General features: G+C 48.5%; 8 protein-coding genes across 8 annotated transcripts; 3 read left to right on the top strand and 5 right to left on the bottom strand.

Moving 5' to 3' along the window:
* Positions 1-357: 357 nt before the first annotated feature.
* On the bottom strand, positions 358-1,368 carry HO173_009543 (uncharacterized protein; the record flags this gene model as incomplete). Its single annotated transcript, XM_037311433.1, has 1 exon — positions 358-1,368. The coding sequence occupies one exon, from the start codon at positions 1,366-1,368 to the stop codon at positions 358-360; it is 1,011 nt and encodes a 336-aa protein (XP_037161589.1).
* A 1,582-nt stretch (positions 1,369-2,950) lies between these two features.
* On the top strand, positions 2,951-4,753 carry HO173_009542 (uncharacterized protein; the record flags this gene model as incomplete). The annotated part of the gene is made up of 5 exons (XM_037311432.1): positions 2,951-3,090; positions 3,834-4,196; positions 4,260-4,396; positions 4,550-4,601; positions 4,660-4,753. The coding sequence occupies 5 exons, from the start codon at positions 2,951-2,953 to the stop codon at positions 4,751-4,753; spliced, it is 786 nt and encodes a 261-aa protein (XP_037161588.1).
* Positions 4,754-5,259: 506 nt separating this feature from the next.
* Positions 5,260-6,150, bottom strand: HO173_009541 (uncharacterized protein; the record flags this gene model as incomplete). The annotated part of the gene is made up of 1 exon (XM_037311431.1): positions 5,260-6,150. The coding sequence occupies one exon, from the start codon at positions 6,148-6,150 to the stop codon at positions 5,260-5,262; it is 891 nt and encodes a 296-aa protein (XP_037161587.1).
* A 2,066-nt stretch (positions 6,151-8,216) lies between these two features.
* Positions 8,217-8,471, bottom strand: HO173_009540 (uncharacterized protein; the record flags this gene model as incomplete). The annotated part of the gene is made up of 1 exon (XM_037311430.1): positions 8,217-8,471. The coding sequence occupies one exon, from the start codon at positions 8,469-8,471 to the stop codon at positions 8,217-8,219; it is 255 nt and encodes an 84-aa protein (XP_037161586.1).
* A 173-nt stretch (positions 8,472-8,644) lies between these two features.
* On the top strand, positions 8,645-9,880 carry HO173_009539 (uncharacterized protein; the record flags this gene model as incomplete). Its single annotated transcript, XM_037311429.1, has 2 exons — positions 8,645-8,832; positions 9,499-9,880. 2 exons carry the CDS (start codon positions 8,645-8,647, stop codon positions 9,878-9,880), a joined length of 570 nt encoding a protein of 189 aa, XP_037161585.1.
* Positions 9,881-11,132: 1,252 nt separating this feature from the next.
* Positions 11,133-12,208, top strand: HO173_009538 (uncharacterized protein; the record flags this gene model as incomplete). Its single annotated transcript, XM_037311428.1, has 2 exons — positions 11,133-11,798; positions 11,885-12,208. The coding sequence occupies 2 exons, from the start codon at positions 11,133-11,135 to the stop codon at positions 12,206-12,208; spliced, it is 990 nt and encodes a 329-aa protein (XP_037161584.1).
* A 201-nt stretch (positions 12,209-12,409) lies between these two features.
* HO173_009537 (uncharacterized protein) lies at positions 12,410-12,754 on the bottom strand (the record flags this gene model as incomplete). Its single annotated transcript, XM_037311427.1, has 1 exon — positions 12,410-12,754. One exon carries the CDS (start codon positions 12,752-12,754, stop codon positions 12,410-12,412), a length of 345 nt encoding a protein of 114 aa, XP_037161583.1.
* Positions 12,755-13,982: 1,228 nt separating this feature from the next.
* On the bottom strand, positions 13,983-17,619 carry HO173_009536 (uncharacterized protein; the record flags this gene model as incomplete). The annotated part of the gene is made up of 2 exons (XM_037311426.1): positions 13,983-16,995; positions 17,045-17,619. 2 exons carry the CDS (start codon positions 17,617-17,619, stop codon positions 13,983-13,985), a joined length of 3,588 nt encoding a protein of 1,195 aa, XP_037161582.1.
* Positions 17,620-17,668: the final 49 nt, after the last annotated feature.

Raw genomic sequence — 17,668 nt, 5'->3', positions numbered from 1 at the left:
CGGCAGAGACGACTGGCGAGCTGCCTTTCCGTGTGTATGTTCTATGCGAATTGGTAATAAAATGAGACAAATAGTTAAACTAAAATCAAGGCCATGGCAAGATGCCCTGGTGTTATGTGGCAGAAAAGGGAGAGATGTGCTTTAGTGCTCAGCCGGGCAGTCGATTGCATTCCAGTTTTCTACTGCGCCCCTCGACACCACGTCATTTGTTTTGCGCCATTGAATTACTGCTTTTCGTCTTGTTACAGTATGGCAATCCTGACCGGATCGGGCTTCAGATTGCGTGACAATGATTGATGAGTATCATTGGCAATCATCCAGCCCCTCATCATCGTTGCTATTTTTGGTGTCGAATTGTCAATCAGGTGCGTGTCCTTGGTGTGCTGTAGGCCGAGTGAGCACAAGAACAGTGCCGACATCGCCGACTGGGTCATCCTCCCGGGCAACGGCAAATTCGCATCTCTCACGCCTCATCTCTTGAGAAGCGTACAAGGCACCGAGGGAATCAAACTTATGCGGTCGCCCTTCTTTGAGAGCGCTCCTAAGGTCCTTGTACTCCGAATATTCTCGGTCCAGCTCTTCTGCTACCCGCGGATACCTTAAGTAAGAGATAGAGCCCAAATCCTCCAGAGGGTTCTCATACGGGGACTGGCCAGCCTTCTCGTATCGAACCTCATCTTCTGGGGCATGGATCTTCAATGTTGCAGAATATCCAATCCTGAGCTCCTGTATATTTCCAGCCATGAGCAATCCTGTCAAACCCCGAGCGGCTGGCCACCAATACCATTCCGAATTCGGCGGCTGTCTGACCTCTTTTGTATGGTCTATTCCGTGGGTAGGATCCCGGGGCACTTGGACAGTCACAGAGTGGAGAGACATGTGGCGAGCAATGGAATTGGATAGAGGGTTCCAGAATTCTGTGCAGTCACCATCGTCGGCGCATGTTGACCGACGGGTGAAACCAATGTTTTTGATTCGTCGTCGGAAGCTGGGGCGGAGACAGTGTAGAAACTTGAGTGCAGTCTGAGCATCAGTGTCAAATGTGAAGCGATTGAAGCTGTAGAAGACCTCGGTCGCCTCTTGTCCGATCTGGCGGCTGCCGTAGAAGATGGCAGTTGGGACCGGTGTGACCGCCGAGGCGGAGGAATTGCTGTTCCCACATATCTTGATGTCCTTGCCATCATCCACTTCTTCATTCTCGTCCTCTTCTTCCTCTTCACTCTCGCCTGTCTCGTAGAATATCTTGGTCGCTTCATTCTTTCTCAACATAGCCTCGCATTTGAGGTGTAGGCGGACGCCGTCCGGTGGACATAAGAGTGCATGGTAGATGAGGCCCCGAAGTTCGCGTGAGAGATTAGAGAAAGACATGGCAAGACTTTACTTAGTTAGTGGTGACCGTCGAGTATGAATCGGTGTTGAAAGATGGTGAACGCGCTCAAACACGCTAACATCCTTGGCTCAGTCTCTAGCGCGATTGAAAGCCGACGTTTAGCCGAATTGAGGTCTCGCTATCCTGCCTCGCGGGTAGCAGAAAAGCCTGTATACCCTAGCCGCAAGCGGCTAGGGAAGTAAGGCTACCCCACACATAATTCCACGCGTAAATCCATTCTTTTTCTCTCATTATCAAGCACAATATCGTCACCAAGTTATCACGCTTTTTAGCAAGAATAGTATACTCCCATAAGAGGTATTATTATTTACAAACGCTTTCAAAATAATAAGTTTTATCGATAAATCTAGAACGATACGAAGATCTCCTTTAATATTACGCGTAATTAATATTTCGAATATTTAGATAACCTTAATATATATAAACGTTATTACTATTATAATCTCGACTACGAAGAATATCGAGAAACTTTACTAAAGATATCTAAAGTCTAAATATAAGAAATAGAGCTAATCTTAAAAGCTCGAAATAATAATTACTCTATAAAAATTAAAGCTATAATATAAGAATAACTCGATTTTAAAGTAGATTTAAAGATATTAGACGATACGATTAAAAGATAAATAGATTTAATACTATATTATAAATATATTACATATTATAAGAGCTAGTATAGTTAAAATTTAATTAAGCGTAGACTGAAATTTACATATATAAAATTAAAGAAATATTTCGACTCTAAGGATTAATACTTCGTTTGATTTTTCGATAAATGTTATTTTAGCTGAGGCCCATAGGGTAAATATAGATCATTCGAAAACTAGACGAGAGATACTATTAGAATTATATATAACATATTAAGAAATCTCCTAAAAACGATAGCGAAAAATTTCGATATCATATATAGCTAATCGAATATAATTTTAAATCTAATCTTACGTTCTATACTATATCTATCAACGATAATAGAAAGATATCTAAAAAGGTTTATCGAGACGATATTCTTAAATCTATTATAGTACCGTAAGTGTAACAAGCTCGTCAGAGGAAAATTAATCTATTTGTTCTGAAAGAGGATAGAGTTCAGGGCACAGTACCGAGGCTCAGAGTTGCATTATCAGAAAGTTAAAGGAAAAGAAGGGACTCGTGACATACAGTAATTCGCGACTTAGCCCCAATTGAGAATTGCTGGCAGCCTCCTAAGTAGAATCTACGAAAGTTCCACATTGGGATAATCGGACTACGAAGCATTATATCGTGGATGGTTAAGAGGAGCATATACCTCAAAGGTTCATTAACGAGCGTATAAATAGTATGCCTAAAAGGCTCCAGGCTGTGATAGACGGTGACGGTCAAATGATAAGTTATTAATGGAGAGAAATAGTAGAATTCTGGTGGGGAAGGCGCTTGTCTCCATGTAGTTAGGGTGTACAGGCTTTTCTGCTACCCGCGAGCCTGCTTCATCAGTAACACAAATCTCCTCCCTCCTCTTCTGTCTAACAATATCGAGCCCACAATATCGAGCCCTTCAGGTGCAGCCGCATGCGCTTTGATACTGGCATGCTGCAACCACGGTTCCTCATTCTCAAGGTTTTACCGCAAAGAAGGCTCCCGATTACAAGCTTCCTCAAGGTTTCAGCACTGGCTCTGCAGATTGTCTCGTCTCTGCGCACGTCCACTACAATACCCTTCCCGGGAACGTGTGTGCTTGCCGACTTGTATGGGCTAAGCCATACCGCTTTCTATACTCTCCGTTGTGACCCTTTGGAACACCTTTTCACTGTTGTATTTCGCAGCCGGCACCGAGGCCCAGTCCTTGCCAGCCGATGCTCTCTGCGCTTCAAGCTTCTGTCTCTTTCCCACTTTTCCAATTCTATATTCACGAAACAAAAAGTGCAATTATGCAAGCCCCATGTTTTGTCTCATGATGTCGAAACAGCGGCTCGGAGTGTTTGCATGGGTTTGCGGCTCAATTCAAACCTGTGCGTGGCGGAAGAAGCGCCACAGCCTCGTTTCGGGCATTTTTCCACCCCCCTGACCACTCAACGTTTACTTGCAGTTTGAACACCTGTATCAGGCCAAATCGCGCCGTTTTGAATGATTTTGCAAAGATCCATAAGTATGAGAGCAGTTTGTCTGCTGCAAAAGGGAAATTGTAACTGTTCGCAGTGGTACTAGTAATCCCCCTGAACTTGGTCATACCATAGCGAATGAAGTTTTCATTGCATCCTTCTTTCAAAGCCTTAGCTATGCCTACTTTCCATCTCTGCCTATCGCTCTCTTTGCTCGCATTCGCATTTTTATAGCTCGCCACAACATCCCCTCTCTCCTCCCGCTCCACCACCTACTACGGCCTCATTCTCGCCACCGACTCAGGATGCAGTCCAGACCAAACAACTCAAGTCCTCAACGCCATCATTGACATGCGTGCCCCTTGCAACAGCGCCACCTACACTCTCGAGCCCCCATCCAACAGTCTCTCCTCCTACTTCTTCGAACCCAGCGACTTCTCCTCCGCGAGTGCCGTTTTCAACGCCGGCCTCTTCGCGACCCGACCTCTGCAAGACCTACCCACAGACGCCTTCCCCAGCCACGATCAAGTCCAACTCTACTGCGCCAACGACACCGACGCCACCTGCAACTCGCTATCCCAAGGCGACGACAAAAGCTCCGAAACCACAACATGGGGCTACATCGGCGCGAATCCCGTCGCCGCGCAAATCTACGCCTGTCCCGCCCTCCTCAACAGCACTCTCCCCCGCGACGCGCCCTCGTGCACCGGGACGCCTGGCCAGGCGACCCTGGGGTGGGCGTTCTGACGGACGTTTGTGCAACTCAAGACGTTACAGACGGTTGGGAAATTGGACAGCTCGAAAATTATTGCCGATCAAGCACCGGGGGTTACGCAGAGTCATGAATTGGTGGAGAATGGGTCGGGTCAGGAGGCATTGAATGCGGAAAATTTCGCGGAGCTGGCGCTTTGGGCGTTGTATTTGGGTGCGAGCGGTAATGCTGCGCAGCCCTTTCAGTGTGCTCAGAATTTCCCGTTTCGTTCGGTGAAAGTAGCGTTCGAGATTTAGATGGCTGTTCGTATCAGAAGAGTACATCAGGCAACACAGTCGATATAGAGCCGGCAAAGGCTTATCGGTCCACTTGCAGATTTCCACCCCCTTGGCGACCATGACCTCTACAAGACCGGGTGCATCTGCGAGTAAGCTAACCCTGTGTACTATGGACTTCAGGAGCACTAATTCCTTGGTCCGTCGTAGATCCATGGAACCATGGTCCGGATCGCCCAGCGCGACCACGATAGTCGTTTATGTTGCTTTCTTTTGCGTCGGGCTTGCTACCGCTCTTGTCTGATTTGTCGCGACTTGCGGCTTTCCCCTACCCGCAATGAAAGGTAGTAGGCCACGCTAACGTGAGGGGTCTCTGAAAATGCACCAAGAGAACGGTACTGAGGGTAAGAGAGGAGCTATGTGCAGAAGCAATCAAGAGATGCTCGGGGAACTGCGAAACCATCGCAACAAGCAGTCTAGAAATCAAACCACTTGTTTGAACATGTCGAAATTGACTACATCCTAGATGGAGAGCGTATTTGCGAATGTTTCGACATGCAGACAATGCAAAAAGGCTCTCGGTGACGGCTTGACCCTCATTGATGAAAAGGATAGCACAGCCTTGGTTGGAACGCTCAACAACCTCACAGGCTCGCCAGAGATCACAAAGGACTCGCCGCAATACGTATCTTGTTCAGACGGAAAGAAGAGGAAGAAGATCGAGATGCAAGGAAAGGTGGAAGGCTGATCTCCGACAAACTTCGGCGTTCGTCGATTGGTTGCTTCTCTCCCTTTGTGTTCTCGAATCTTTCAGACCCCATTCAACGTATTCTGCGCCGCAAAAACATTGCCCTGATCGAAATAATCCACCAGTATCCCCACGGGCGCTCTTCCATACAGCCCAATGCACAGATCTGCCTGCGCACCAATGCTACCCACCCCTGTCGCTGCATTGGTGGTATTATCCGCCGCGTTATCAGGTATATCGATACCGTCCAAGTCCAGATCGAGGAAATGGTTGACGATGTACATGCGGCCATCTGCGGTTGCGCCGGCTGGGCGATCGATTGTGCACTCGGGGAACGTTGGGTCGGTAGTATCGTACGGCGTCTCGAAGAAGTAAGTGAACTCGTCCAGAATATATGGAACCGAGGCATTAGCACCAGCGTCGAGGAAAGCAACGAGGCGCGTCCCGGCCAATATTAACTCTTGCAGCGTGGGCCATGCATCAATCGCAACAGGTGAGGTTGGAGGGGTATACGCATAAGATTTGAGCCCGCTAGATGTGTATGCGGCATCGAACATGCTGACCGGCACATTGTCGCCGTTCACGAGCAGGATTGTCAAAACCTCGTTCGGGTTGGCATCAAGCCACGCCTTGACCGTTGAGAGGTATGATTCCACGCTGCCGGCATCTTCTTCCAGGCAAGAAGTATGACAGAGCTCCAACGTCCCCAGGATGTTTTTATGTGACTGGGCTTGTAGGAAGCGAATACCAGCATCAAGTTGAGCTGTTACGGAGACACCTTGGTTATCTTGAGGAAGCTCGCCAACGAAAGCGGAGTCGTGGGTTCCGATTGTAGTGACGTTCGAGTATAGGCGGCCACAGAGTTCCGCGTAGCCATTGCAGAGGTTTTGTGCTAGACTTGGAGCAAGGCAAAGGATGTAGGGCAAGAGATAGGAAGCGAAGGGCGAAAGCATGGCGAAGAGAAGGAAGATTAGAGGTATACCGATTGAGTCGAGTGGGAACCCTTACGGCACGCCGTCTGCTTTTATATGATAGGAAGCGCGCATCCCAGCTGCTATGTCGGTGGTGGAAATGAGACACACTCACGCCTTTGTCCTTGGACAAATGCATCAAAGGATGCCATCACTGGCATTTCTGCCTTCCCCAAATATCAATGATCATCAATACTCGAGTTCATTGTGCAGGTTTTGATTTAATCCCAACCAAAGAAATCGAAGGATCTCCGCCCGTGGTCCATCACGGCAGCGACCCGCATCACGAGGACGGATCATCAGCGCTTGTCCTCATGTATATTTTTTCGCCGCCTTCTGACAGCCAGCGGACCAGGTGTTGGTGCTGCAACCTTTAAGAGGTGTGGTAGACATGTTTGCTGTTTCTCACATATGGTTGGTGGACGGGAAGGATTTACGCTTCTCTCGGCAGTGACCCATAAGGGACAACTCGGCCAGTGGCGTGGGGGATACCGCCCGCTGCAGTCTGATTCGGCAAATGGAGTTCCAGGGAATAAAGCGCCAGCGATTCTTCATTTTTGCAGGTTTCTTCTTTCAGCTTGCATGCATGTTCTTGGTTCACGTTTATTGATGGTCAGAAGAGAAGTCGAAAAAAGAAATGCAAAGTAACAAAGAATGACATAGGAGCTGAACAGGATCTTCACTAGAATGGCCCGATCGAGGATAGCCTGGATGCCCTAGGCGGTGAATCTTGTCTGCTCGGTCAAGTATATTAAAGTACCAATTCAAAGCGCAGCTATTATCCTCTCACACATCATCATACACTAATGACTCTTTGATCATGCCCACTCGTTTCCAAACTCGAGAATGCCCCTCTGCATCTTCTTTGTACGGTCTGACATGTATCGATATCGGAATATGAAGCAGGGACCAATTGGAGAGGAGCTGTGGTAGCTAAGGTACGCAAACGGGTGAGAGCAGCCAAGGTGAGTACCTTGCTGACCTTGAATTATGTTATTGCCGTAAATGTCCTTCATCTTTGCCTGGAATCATTGTCCTATGTTTGCCGCGGTTCTTGGTAGTTCTTTTTGCCGCTCCAGCAGTCGCTTCCATCCCCATCGAGCCAAACAATTGGACAATATATTGACAACCTAAGCTACGGAGATAGGACCGCACATTTGGAAAAACGTGGCCTACATGTACAGGAGTCTCTCCATTCTAGAAATTGATTTCTTCATATTCAAGCCTTTTTGGATTTTCGTAGACCATTCCTGAGAAGATGAATATGAACAACTTGATTGTTGGCTAAGCAGCTGGGGCTACAGTAAGCGAAGGTACCCAGCGGGTTATACCGTGCCCATGGGAGTGGTGTGACATCCATGGGGCAGCCTGCTCCACCGGCGCGATGCAACAAACAGGTGAGCAGGGTATATTAATAATGCTAATGCCTTCGCTAGTCCGTGCCACACTTCAACAAGCATTAGACCCCAATTAAGTTAACCCCAGTAAAGCCTGGCCAAGAGGCATACCATTCGAGACGTGACCCAGCGCGTGAACAACCCCCTCGTTGTTTCGAAGCTGCCGAAGCGCCAGCAATTCCGCAGGTATGTCTCGCCAACGCACAGTATAAGAAGGCGTTGGGGGCGAAGAATTCCAGGCTGCCAAGTCTGTGTGGTGCTTGCGAAGGTGCTTTGCTCCGTCTTCACTGCGTAAAGGCTGCCAGTATTCCAGCCAGTCTAAATACACCCTACCATCTCGATAACAGAGATTGAGGTTGCCGTCAGTATTCTCCTGGTATGGTACGGTATCGTTGTCGCTCGGTATAGGAAAGACTTTGACTGTAATCGAGGTTGCTGTTGGGTTTGGCTGCCAGGAGCCTGTGGCTCGAGAAACCTCCACTTCAAAGGACCCCGTCAGTGTAGTCACGTTGTTCTGGGAAAAACTTATTGCCGTACCGTCACTACTAATAAGACGCTCCACTTGGCTCTTATCCCAGTACAAGTCTCTTTCGCCTTGGGTCCACCCCTTCGCACACTACATCAGGTTGGGTAGACGATTGACCTAGGCTCTCAGTGAGCATGGTTCTCGCTCCTTGACTCAAGTTCACGGAAGAGGATGATCACATTATGTTGATAGCTGGGGTACCATAAGACCTGTCCTCTGCCTTGCAGAACGCAGATCTCGTTCAGAGTCAGTGCAACTAGCTGAGCATCGGTGAGCACGTCTGCAGTACCGTAACTATACGCTCGTATGCCTTGCTTCAAATTAGGTCTCCCAGGGGTATGGAAGAAGAAGTAGTTGCTCAAATCTGCAATTGACTCCATGGTTCTTTTTCTCAAAAAAAGTCTCTTCGAGAGTTGGAAATGGGTACCTTTGATTAACGAATACAGGAGAAGGGTGGAGAGCCACTGTACTCAACAGTTATCGCTTAGACATTGCGTAGTTACCGGTTGAAGCAAGTGCTAGGTACGAATGCTGTGCTGAGAATATCGTTAAAATGAGAACCCGATACCTTCCGACTCATAGACATCAAACTTCGCCTTCCGTGCCGAAAGCCAAACAAAATCGCCTCTTGATGCGAACTCGCCGAGCCCAGCTGTTACCTGACGAGAGACTGGGCACATGTTTGCAGCCTAAAAAAAGGAGGGAAGAAAAGAAGGCCACTGTGATTGACGAGTCGGGACAGTAGGAATCGGGGAGTCCAAACACACTTTCCCAGATTTTTGTGAAAGCTCACAGTAGTGCTATGGGAAAAGTATCAACAGTGGCAAGATTTCCTCTGGGGTACCAGGATAATGATGAGAGAGAGAGAGAGGCGTGTTGCCCGATCATTAAGTAACAAAGACTTTCTCTCACTCACTCGAACTCTGCTCGGATGGGTATACTAGTATTTGCGAAGACAGTCTACGCGCTGACAACCTGATGATCAAGACTTTTGACTGTCGGTGGCTCGTTTGCTCGCCTAGCGCAAGTCGCAACTCACTGAAGGAACAGCTCTTTAGGAAGATTTGTGATACTCCCCACACTACCCCTCTTACTCCCCGTATCAGATCATACACAATCCGCTCAATCATGTTCACATTTGTACAGAAGCAGGGTCAGCCATGTCGACTTACCGTCTCAATACTGCTGGTCACAGTCGTCCAAGCACTGACGCTTCCCATCAATTATTGTGGAGATGGCCAGACCCTAATCAATACCACCTCCGACCACAAAACGGCAACGAATTGTGCACCAAACGTACCCACCATCAACCTACCAACAAACACAACACCCAACGGCTTTTCCCCCAGTAAAAGCGCCCAAAGCCATGCCTCAATCTCATGATCGCGCAACGACTAACCTCCCCAGGCTCTCCCTGCCCCCCGAACCCTTCCTCTACCGCATCCCCACCACGCCCTACATAATCAAATACACCAACTACGGCTCCCCCATCCCCTTCCACCATGCCATCCAGCTCCTCGTGACGGCGTCAGAAGAGATGATGTACGAGATAAGCCTACTACCCGACCACGTCGACGTGCAATTCTCGCGGACGCGCGTATGGGCCGAAGAGACCGCGCGTCTGACCATCATGCCTACGCCGTCGATGCGGCATAGCACTTGCGGGATGATGTTGGCGGGCATCATAGGGTGCGGGGGATTGTATGGGTTTGTGGAGGCTGACATGGTGTTTTTGAGCGTGCGGGACCCGTTCCGTCCGTTTGCGAATGGGACCTTGGCAATTGGATGAGTAGGATAGAGGGGTTCGTGTGCCAGGACCGATTAGGATGGCGCGTTCGTTCGGAAGGGCTGATTGGACCGTAGTTGGAAGGAGATATTTCGCACACATTAAAGAGCCCACTATCTCTGAAACCAGGACATAGTACTCTGAGCCCTTATGTTATAGATCCTAAGCGAAGTGTGTTGGAAAGACTTGCCGCTTTCTTATGCTCTCTTTACCAGCCAGCCATACGCTACAAAACAGGCGGCCGAGTCCCTACAATAGCGAACGTGCGGTTTGATGACATTGTTCATGACGCACCGGCGATTGCGAGGCGCGTATTTCAATGTCTCTATGCGCTGAGTAGTGCTCTGTTCCAGGTCCAAGAAAGTATCCTATACAATAGTCTCGTTGCCGTTGCAGAAGATGGTACAAATAGCATTGCAAGATGCTCAGTGAGCGCAGTACGGCATTCGATACCAAGGTCATAGTTCAGACCTTGCCGCCTCGGATCAGGAAAGGAGCGTTGAATACGTGAAGGACGCCTAAGTCGGCTTTACTTCTAAAAAGTCTCATGAGATGCAGTCGGAGCAGTTGGGACCAGAAAAAGATGGACAATACATTATTTCGTATCCACCCGGTAATGCACGGTCTAAGATCCGATAAATCCGAGGGTGAGTTTTGGGGGACAACCCCCCAAAGACTCGCCCCGAGCCCACACCTAACTCCGAACCCCCACCCCAATACGCGGCATAGGCTTAAAGGATCTAGGCAGACTTTATTATACTATACTACACCTGTGTCAATATAACTCCGATCTCTTTTTTTTCAAGTCTTAGAAGTCTTATTCTACGCTTTGTAATTTATTTTTTTCGTTTTTATTAGACTATTGTGAAAGAAAGAATTATTAAAGATTTAGATTTATTGGATTACAGACCGTTCATTACTTGTACCGGGTAGCAGGCATTTCCGGGTGGATATAAATACTTGGCTTAAAAAGGTGAGGTACTATCTTTGAGAGACCAACAAAGCACTCATTCTTCGGAGGCCGAACAAGCAGACGAAGTGGCCGAGATCTCAAAGCTGAGCCATACTATGGTTGAGATCTAGCCTTCGTTATTAAATGTCTACGTGATGTGCACTGCTGCCCTCAAGGCTTTGAAGTGAGGAGACAACACTTGTGGTACCAATCAATCGATTCTAAGCTTCCATCACCAAGTCACCTCTGTGTGTGAAAAGTCGTAATGGCCAATCACTGGAGAGACTTAAGAAGGAACTGATCATGAACAAGCAGGCCGATCACACGGACCACCACTATCAGAAGCAACGCGACCTGAAAGCCAGCGAAGCCAACGGTATCCTGAGAAGTACTCCACCTCCGGCAATTCATTGGGCTGTTGACCCTAACGGAGAGACACTCTATTTACACAATTCAACGGCTCTGGTGGACGCTTATGGTACTGATGTTGTCGAGAAGATATACGACGACATCAAATTCTTCTTGTCACTCCATCCACCAAATCTACCAGATCCACAGCGTCACTTCAACGACGAGAGAATACTCAAAGCGCACCCGGAATTCGCAAAGGAGAATGGGGGATCCTCAGGGGTGGTACATTACGGTTGTTGGCATGAGCGAGGAAAAGAATTCGCAGATGCACCTCTTCTGCTAAAGACCTCGGATTCCAGGCCTTCAGCTGACACTAAGGAGGGTTTCCTGAAACAGCTGCTGCGCAACGCTTGCGCCCACATCACCCGTGTCGTCGCTCTCCTCTTCGGTATAGCCAGCCCTGAGATGCGCGACCAGTATCGACGGGTTGTTGAGAGTATCGCTGATTATCGTCGCATGGATACGATTGAGGAGGAGCTATGGACGCTGAGAGCCGTGCTTAACAATGTCATGACGGAAAGCCACCAGGACAGCAATGAGTTGGATAGATGGACTGGTGTGGAACGCACCGCTCGGTGACAACCTGAAAGGTAAATGTCTGCAGGTGCAAACTCCTCTATCCAAAGGCGGCTAACATTCCACAGGCGGGGGACATGTGTCTCAGGCAACTTGGCATTCATCTCGCATCGCCGTCAGGTGCAGTCACAGGTATCTTGGGAAGAGAAACCATTCACAACATCACAGAGTGGACGGACTTTGACTCTAAAATGGAGAGGCGAAGCAGGATTTCCGTGGTTCACACAACCCATGAGTCTATACGTCAAGAGGCTTTGCAGAACCTCGCGAAGCAAAAGAAGAGGTCGAGCCCAGAGCCTTTGGGGACTTCAGAGGAGGAGAAGCCGAGGAAGCGTCAGCCTCATGACACTTCCTCTGACACGTATATGGGCAGAGTAATGAGCAGACTTTAGCGCTAGTCCTCCTAGAGGTGACAAAACTAACTGTATCAAAATCCCATCTTGATACAATGAATGCCAGCATGCTCGACCACACGGCGAGCGCTCGTCTACGTCTGTCCAGATCTCTTAGACGCGGCCAAGTGTTAAATGGCGCTTCGGGATCAGGGCTGCCCTTGTTGAAAAGGACACTCATTGCTTGAGGCCTCTTCTCGATCAGAACGTTAGGTTTCGTAAAAGCAGCGACCACGGCGCCGTAGAGGACAACGGTGGGGGCTTTGTGACGGAATCGCTGTAGGTTGCGACTGATAGCGTAGCCGACTCCCTGGTTTCTATTTCTTTACCCAGTCCTTCAGTGGCCAACCTCTTGGAGGAACGGGTTATCGAGCTGCTTCGGTTTCGCTTTCGAGGCAGCTGACTGGACTGTGTCTTTTGGACGCCTGAAGGTGACGTTGCCGTGTATAGGTTTTGGGCGCTGGTGTAAATACCTACTTCAAGGGTAAGAGAAGTCTCGTAGGCGATAGCGTAGGTAACGAGAACAATCGTACCAAACATAGGCATGGGCCAATGTTGGGAAAAGAGCTAACGTTCGCAAGAAGGGGGCATCGTCCAGAATGAATTCCAAAAGGGGTTGGAGGGAGCACTGAGCGAACCCGAGCGGGTATATCTATTAACACATGCTAAGACTCCCGCGTTAGCGCCCCCCCCCCCGGAAGGTTGCTTGCACAATCCGCTCCCCCAAAAGAGTAGGTACCCTTAACTTCAAATGGTGCACTCCCAGAAGATGGTTCTAGGGTTCCCCAATGGAAAGTTGCTTTCAGGGATATCGCTCTGCAGGACTTTTGATGCCGACCTTTGTACCTAGTACGATTGTCTATGGCAAAAGGCCAAACCAGGCGTTCCCGAACAGATCTTATCGGGTCAGGACGGTGGAAACTGTGACTTTGTTAGGTGAATATATACGTAAACAACAAAAATTTTGTCAATTAAAAATATTTTTCTATGGTCGGATGGCCAGGTGGAATTTTCTTTGCGATTTTTATCATGAATGCAAATTACGAATCATACAAGTAGGAAATTATGAATCATACGGGTATGATTCAGTAATTAGGGTATGGGTAAGGATATAGTTTCGGGGTATGAATTAGTAATTACGACTTGGTTATTTTAATCGTGGTCCCACTCATCGCTGCTCTTAGCGAGTGGTGGGACCACGATTAGGCGCCTTCGCGCACGGGCGCCCCTCGAGGTGGACCGCATCTAAATACGCACCGACCTTCTTTACACAGACCTTTCACACAGGGGTCTCTCCCCGACTAGGCATAAAGCAGGAATATCTCTTGTAAAGAAGCATACGCAAGGATTCTTACGCCTATTTTGAGCTTTCTCCCTAAAAGAAAGGTTGCACATGAATGTGAAACATTATTGTTTTGGCACTAAACAGGGAAAATTGTCTTTGTGACTTTGTTGATTTCCAAGAATTATCAGCCGCGTTGCGCGACAGAACCAAATGCCAAGAAATGAAAAAGGTTGTGCATATGCTAAACCATGCCCCAACTGCACTTTTTGGGTTCCCTCTCTTCATGTGTTCTGCCCCAGTCTCTTGCAGTGCCTTCTGCCCAGACGCTAAAGTGTACTCCCTGTATGTTTTATACTATATATTGCAAGTCAACGCTGCTGCCATTGCCTGGCTTTTGTTCACACCATCTGTTGAAGATGGTATAGCTAGTCACCTTTCTCGTCTCGTTCCGCGACTCCGAAACTGACATTCTCCCCAGCTGCGGTGTCATCATGTAGTCTTTGACCGAGCTTCCATGACGAGTTGGACGGCTCTGTTGAAATCCCATTTGTTAACATCGTCATTCTCAGCTGTTACGCTGGGAGAAAGTGGTTCCGGATCTGCTCCTCTTTCCAGCAGGAGTTCTACGTTTTCAAATCTGCCGCTTCGCACTGCCATCACTAGAGGTGTATGACCATTGTTATCCCTCGCTTCGAGATTCGCTCCTTCCTCAAGAAGGAGGTTCACTGTTTGTGGTGAACCTTTCTGGACGGCCACCATCAAGGGTGTCTGAGCATGGTTATCTTTCGTTTCCAGATCGGCCCCTTCCTCGAGAAGGAGATTCACCGTTTCTCGTGTACCCTTCTGAACTGCCACTGACAGGGGCGTTTGACCACGCCTATCTTTCGCTTCCAGATCGGCTCCTCTCTCTAGGAGATACTGCACCGTTTCTAAATTTTCATACTGGACTCGCACTGCAAGGAGCGTCTGCCCGTTACTATCTTTCGCCTCCAGATCGGCTCCATTTTCGAGAAGTAGGTCCATGTTCGGTATCTGACTCTGCCAATTAGAATTTCTGGCCACAGCGTGGAGCAGTGTGCCTTCAGAGTATCGATTGTATCTGGCGTTTGCATCAGCTCCTCTCTCCAGTAGCGCTTTTGCTGTTGCTGTGTGATCTCCATACAAAGCCTGAGCAACGGCGGTACTACCGAAGTCTCTATTCGTCGATGCAGCGTCGATGTCAGCTCCTTGATCTAGCAAGAACCTTACTACATCAGTCCTTCCTTTGCTGGCAGCCATCATGAGTGGAGTTGCATCTGTTGAGCCTCCAAGTGGGCCTCTTGAGTTGATGTCGGCTTTGTGGTGTAGCAAAAGTTCGACGACTGCGTTATGGCCTTCCCATGCAGACAGTTGTAATGCCGTATTTCCGTGGAAATCCTTGGCCTCGATGGCGGCACCCGATTGCAGGAACTTGAGAATCACACTTTTGTACCCTTTCTCGGCGGGGACGGTGATCAGCAGTAATTCCGATATACTTCCCAAATCCTGTGCTTCTGTTTCACAAAGTAGTCGGTTGACGGCCTCATCATTTTTTGACATTCCTCCCATTTCGTGATAGAGTCGTGTCAAATAGAGCATAAGGACCTTTTGGCTCGCGGAAAGGCTCTCATATTGGATTAAAAGCCGTACCAAACGTTCGTAGCCTCGAAGAATTGCGCATTCAAGTGAAGTTCGATTGGTTTGACGCTCCGTTACAGCTGTATTGGCCCCTTTATCAAGGAGCTGTTGCATGACAAGCACTGAACCCTCAGGCGACGATGTTGATCTTGCCAGAAACCCGTATCTCGGACCTGCTATAACAAGCAGGGCTGTCTCGCCTTTCGAGTTAAGGGCGTTTACTTCTGCACCATTTTCTAGCAGCAGAGCAACGGTGCCCACATGACCGTTTTGAGCTGCTGCATGGAGGGGCAAATCACCACCATCCGTTTTTCGGTTGGGATTAGCGCCTGCTGTGAGGAGCAGTTCCGTAGCTTCTGAACGGCCCCGCATGGCCGCTTCCTGAAGTGACTCCCCAGCAAGTGATAACGGAGAGCTGACATCGACACCGGCTTCCAGCAAGACCTTCATTATCGTGATTTGACCTTGAGAAGCTGCCTTGGTCATCGCCCTTGCTACGTATTCTCTCGGGATGTTCCAGTTTTTTCCGCCACGCACTAGAAGACGCACGATACCCTCGCGTCCACAGGAAGCGGCGTCATATAAGGTATCTCGCATGAGTTCATTCTTTCTAACATCGTCGGTTCTGCATTCTGCCAGAAGCACCAGACACTCTTCGTGGCCTCGGTCAGCCGCGATGGATATTGTTGAATGTCGATGGTCCCTCACAAATCCAGGGTCTGAACCATTCTGTAGAAGTAATCGTGACACAGACACATGGTTCTTAGCGATAGCCCTGGCCAATGCACTAAATTCCCACTGGTCTCGGATCCCAATTGTAGCCCCAGAATCCAAAAGTAGTCGCACAACTTCAACATGACCGTTTTCGGCAGCCTTGTGTAGGGCTGTCATACCGAAAGAATCTCTTGCATCAATTTCTGCCCCTTGGTCCAGATAGTATTCGACGAAATATTGGATTCCGAATGATGCAACTATGTGCAGATTTGTGACATTGGTTGGGCCACGAAACTCCCTTCCTAAGTTCAAATTGTGGAGCTGTTTCTTGACATGGTGAAAAACTTCGTTGGCACAGGCAGTATTATGCTCTTTTTCCAGGAAGTCCCGTATCAGTTGCTTGAGACTCAATAAGTTTTCCACCTCGATGTTATGGGGATCGGTAGTGGTGAGGCAAGAATCAGGATTATCCCTAGTGTTCGTAAATGCATCATGTGTATGGCGACCCCAGTTCTCAGCAGCATATTGCACTAAAACGTTGCTCTCAAATAGGCCTTCCATATACCTTGTTACTGCACTGTGCTCCTCGCTCCAAGTCATTGGAATGTTGGCGTCTCTTGCTGCTGCTTCATTCATAGCGTCTTTAACTATTGTGTCCAAAGAAAAGGTTGTGAATGTTGTGAAACTGAGGTAGGTAACGAGAATACTAGCGAAATGTCCGTGAGCTTCTGGGCTACGATAGCGTTGTACCTTACGTTTGAAGTACTCTTCGGTGGTATAATGAACCAGTCTAACGATCTGACTTTCATCTTCCACAACCACGAGGCCACAGCAGGTCGAAATAAATGACTCCCCTCTAGGTAAAGCTTCTGGGTCCAGAAAGGTATCATCTCTACGGATGGACAGAGCTTGTCGCATCTCTTCCAGCTTCAGAGGTCGTTTTGCGCAACTGATGAGCGTCAAGACCTGATCAGCTCGAGCTAGCTTTCGAGAGTCTTGTTGTTTGATTCGCTCTAACGCGTCATCGTATGTCTTGTCTAGATCCATGGGCAGGCGTTGGAGACTTTCCTTGAGTTCCCGAATATTGTCTTCTTTGGCAAGAGAATCCATGTGCAACGCTGCAATCAGGAACCTTTCTTTTGGTGAGCTTGGAAGCGATGGAGACCTGGTGACTGACTAACATGCCATTTGTCTTCTCCAGTACTGTCGCGATTATTGTGGATTGCACATCGCTATGACCTTCAAGGAGCTCGACCAGTCCATCTCGCTGCTCCATCTGTGACTTGATGAATCCCCTGATGTCTTGGTCTCGCGCGCGAATCTCAAGGCGTATGTCGTGCTTGAACATGTTCTCGATAGACGGCACATCTCGCGAAGTAACCATGAGGCTCACTTTAGGTAGCAAAGCACGGACCTCGGCGAGAAAAGACTTTCGAACTTGGTCATGTTCAGGGCACTCATCAAGAGCATCGATCACAATGAACACTTCATCAAATTTCTCGACCTGTAAGCGAAGTAGCTTAGCAAATTCATCGAGAGAGGGACGTGTCTCATATCGAGTATGATGCCTATGACATGACTTGATATCCTCCAAGATTGCAGCGTTCTGCCTGGCGAGTTGTCGTAGCGAGCTTCCAAGGTAGTTACTTGCAGTCTGATTTGCACCGTTGTGCATACAAAAGACGTAGGCAACCCCAGTCTTTTCCCGTCTGTGCTCTTGCTCAAGATAATCAACGACTATTGATCTAAGAAGCATAGTTCTAGCAAAGACTTTTCGAGTGGCAAGACTACGTACGCTAGGATAG

This window comes from Letharia columbiana (assembly GCF_014066305.1).
Source record: "Letharia columbiana isolate WasteWater2 chromosome Unknown Sc0000041_s0, whole genome shotgun sequence".
NCBI lineage: Eukaryota > Fungi > Ascomycota > Lecanoromycetes > Lecanorales > Parmeliaceae > Letharia > Letharia columbiana.
Note: the sequence above shows the minus strand (reverse complement) of the source record. Positions and strands in the feature narration are given on the sequence as shown.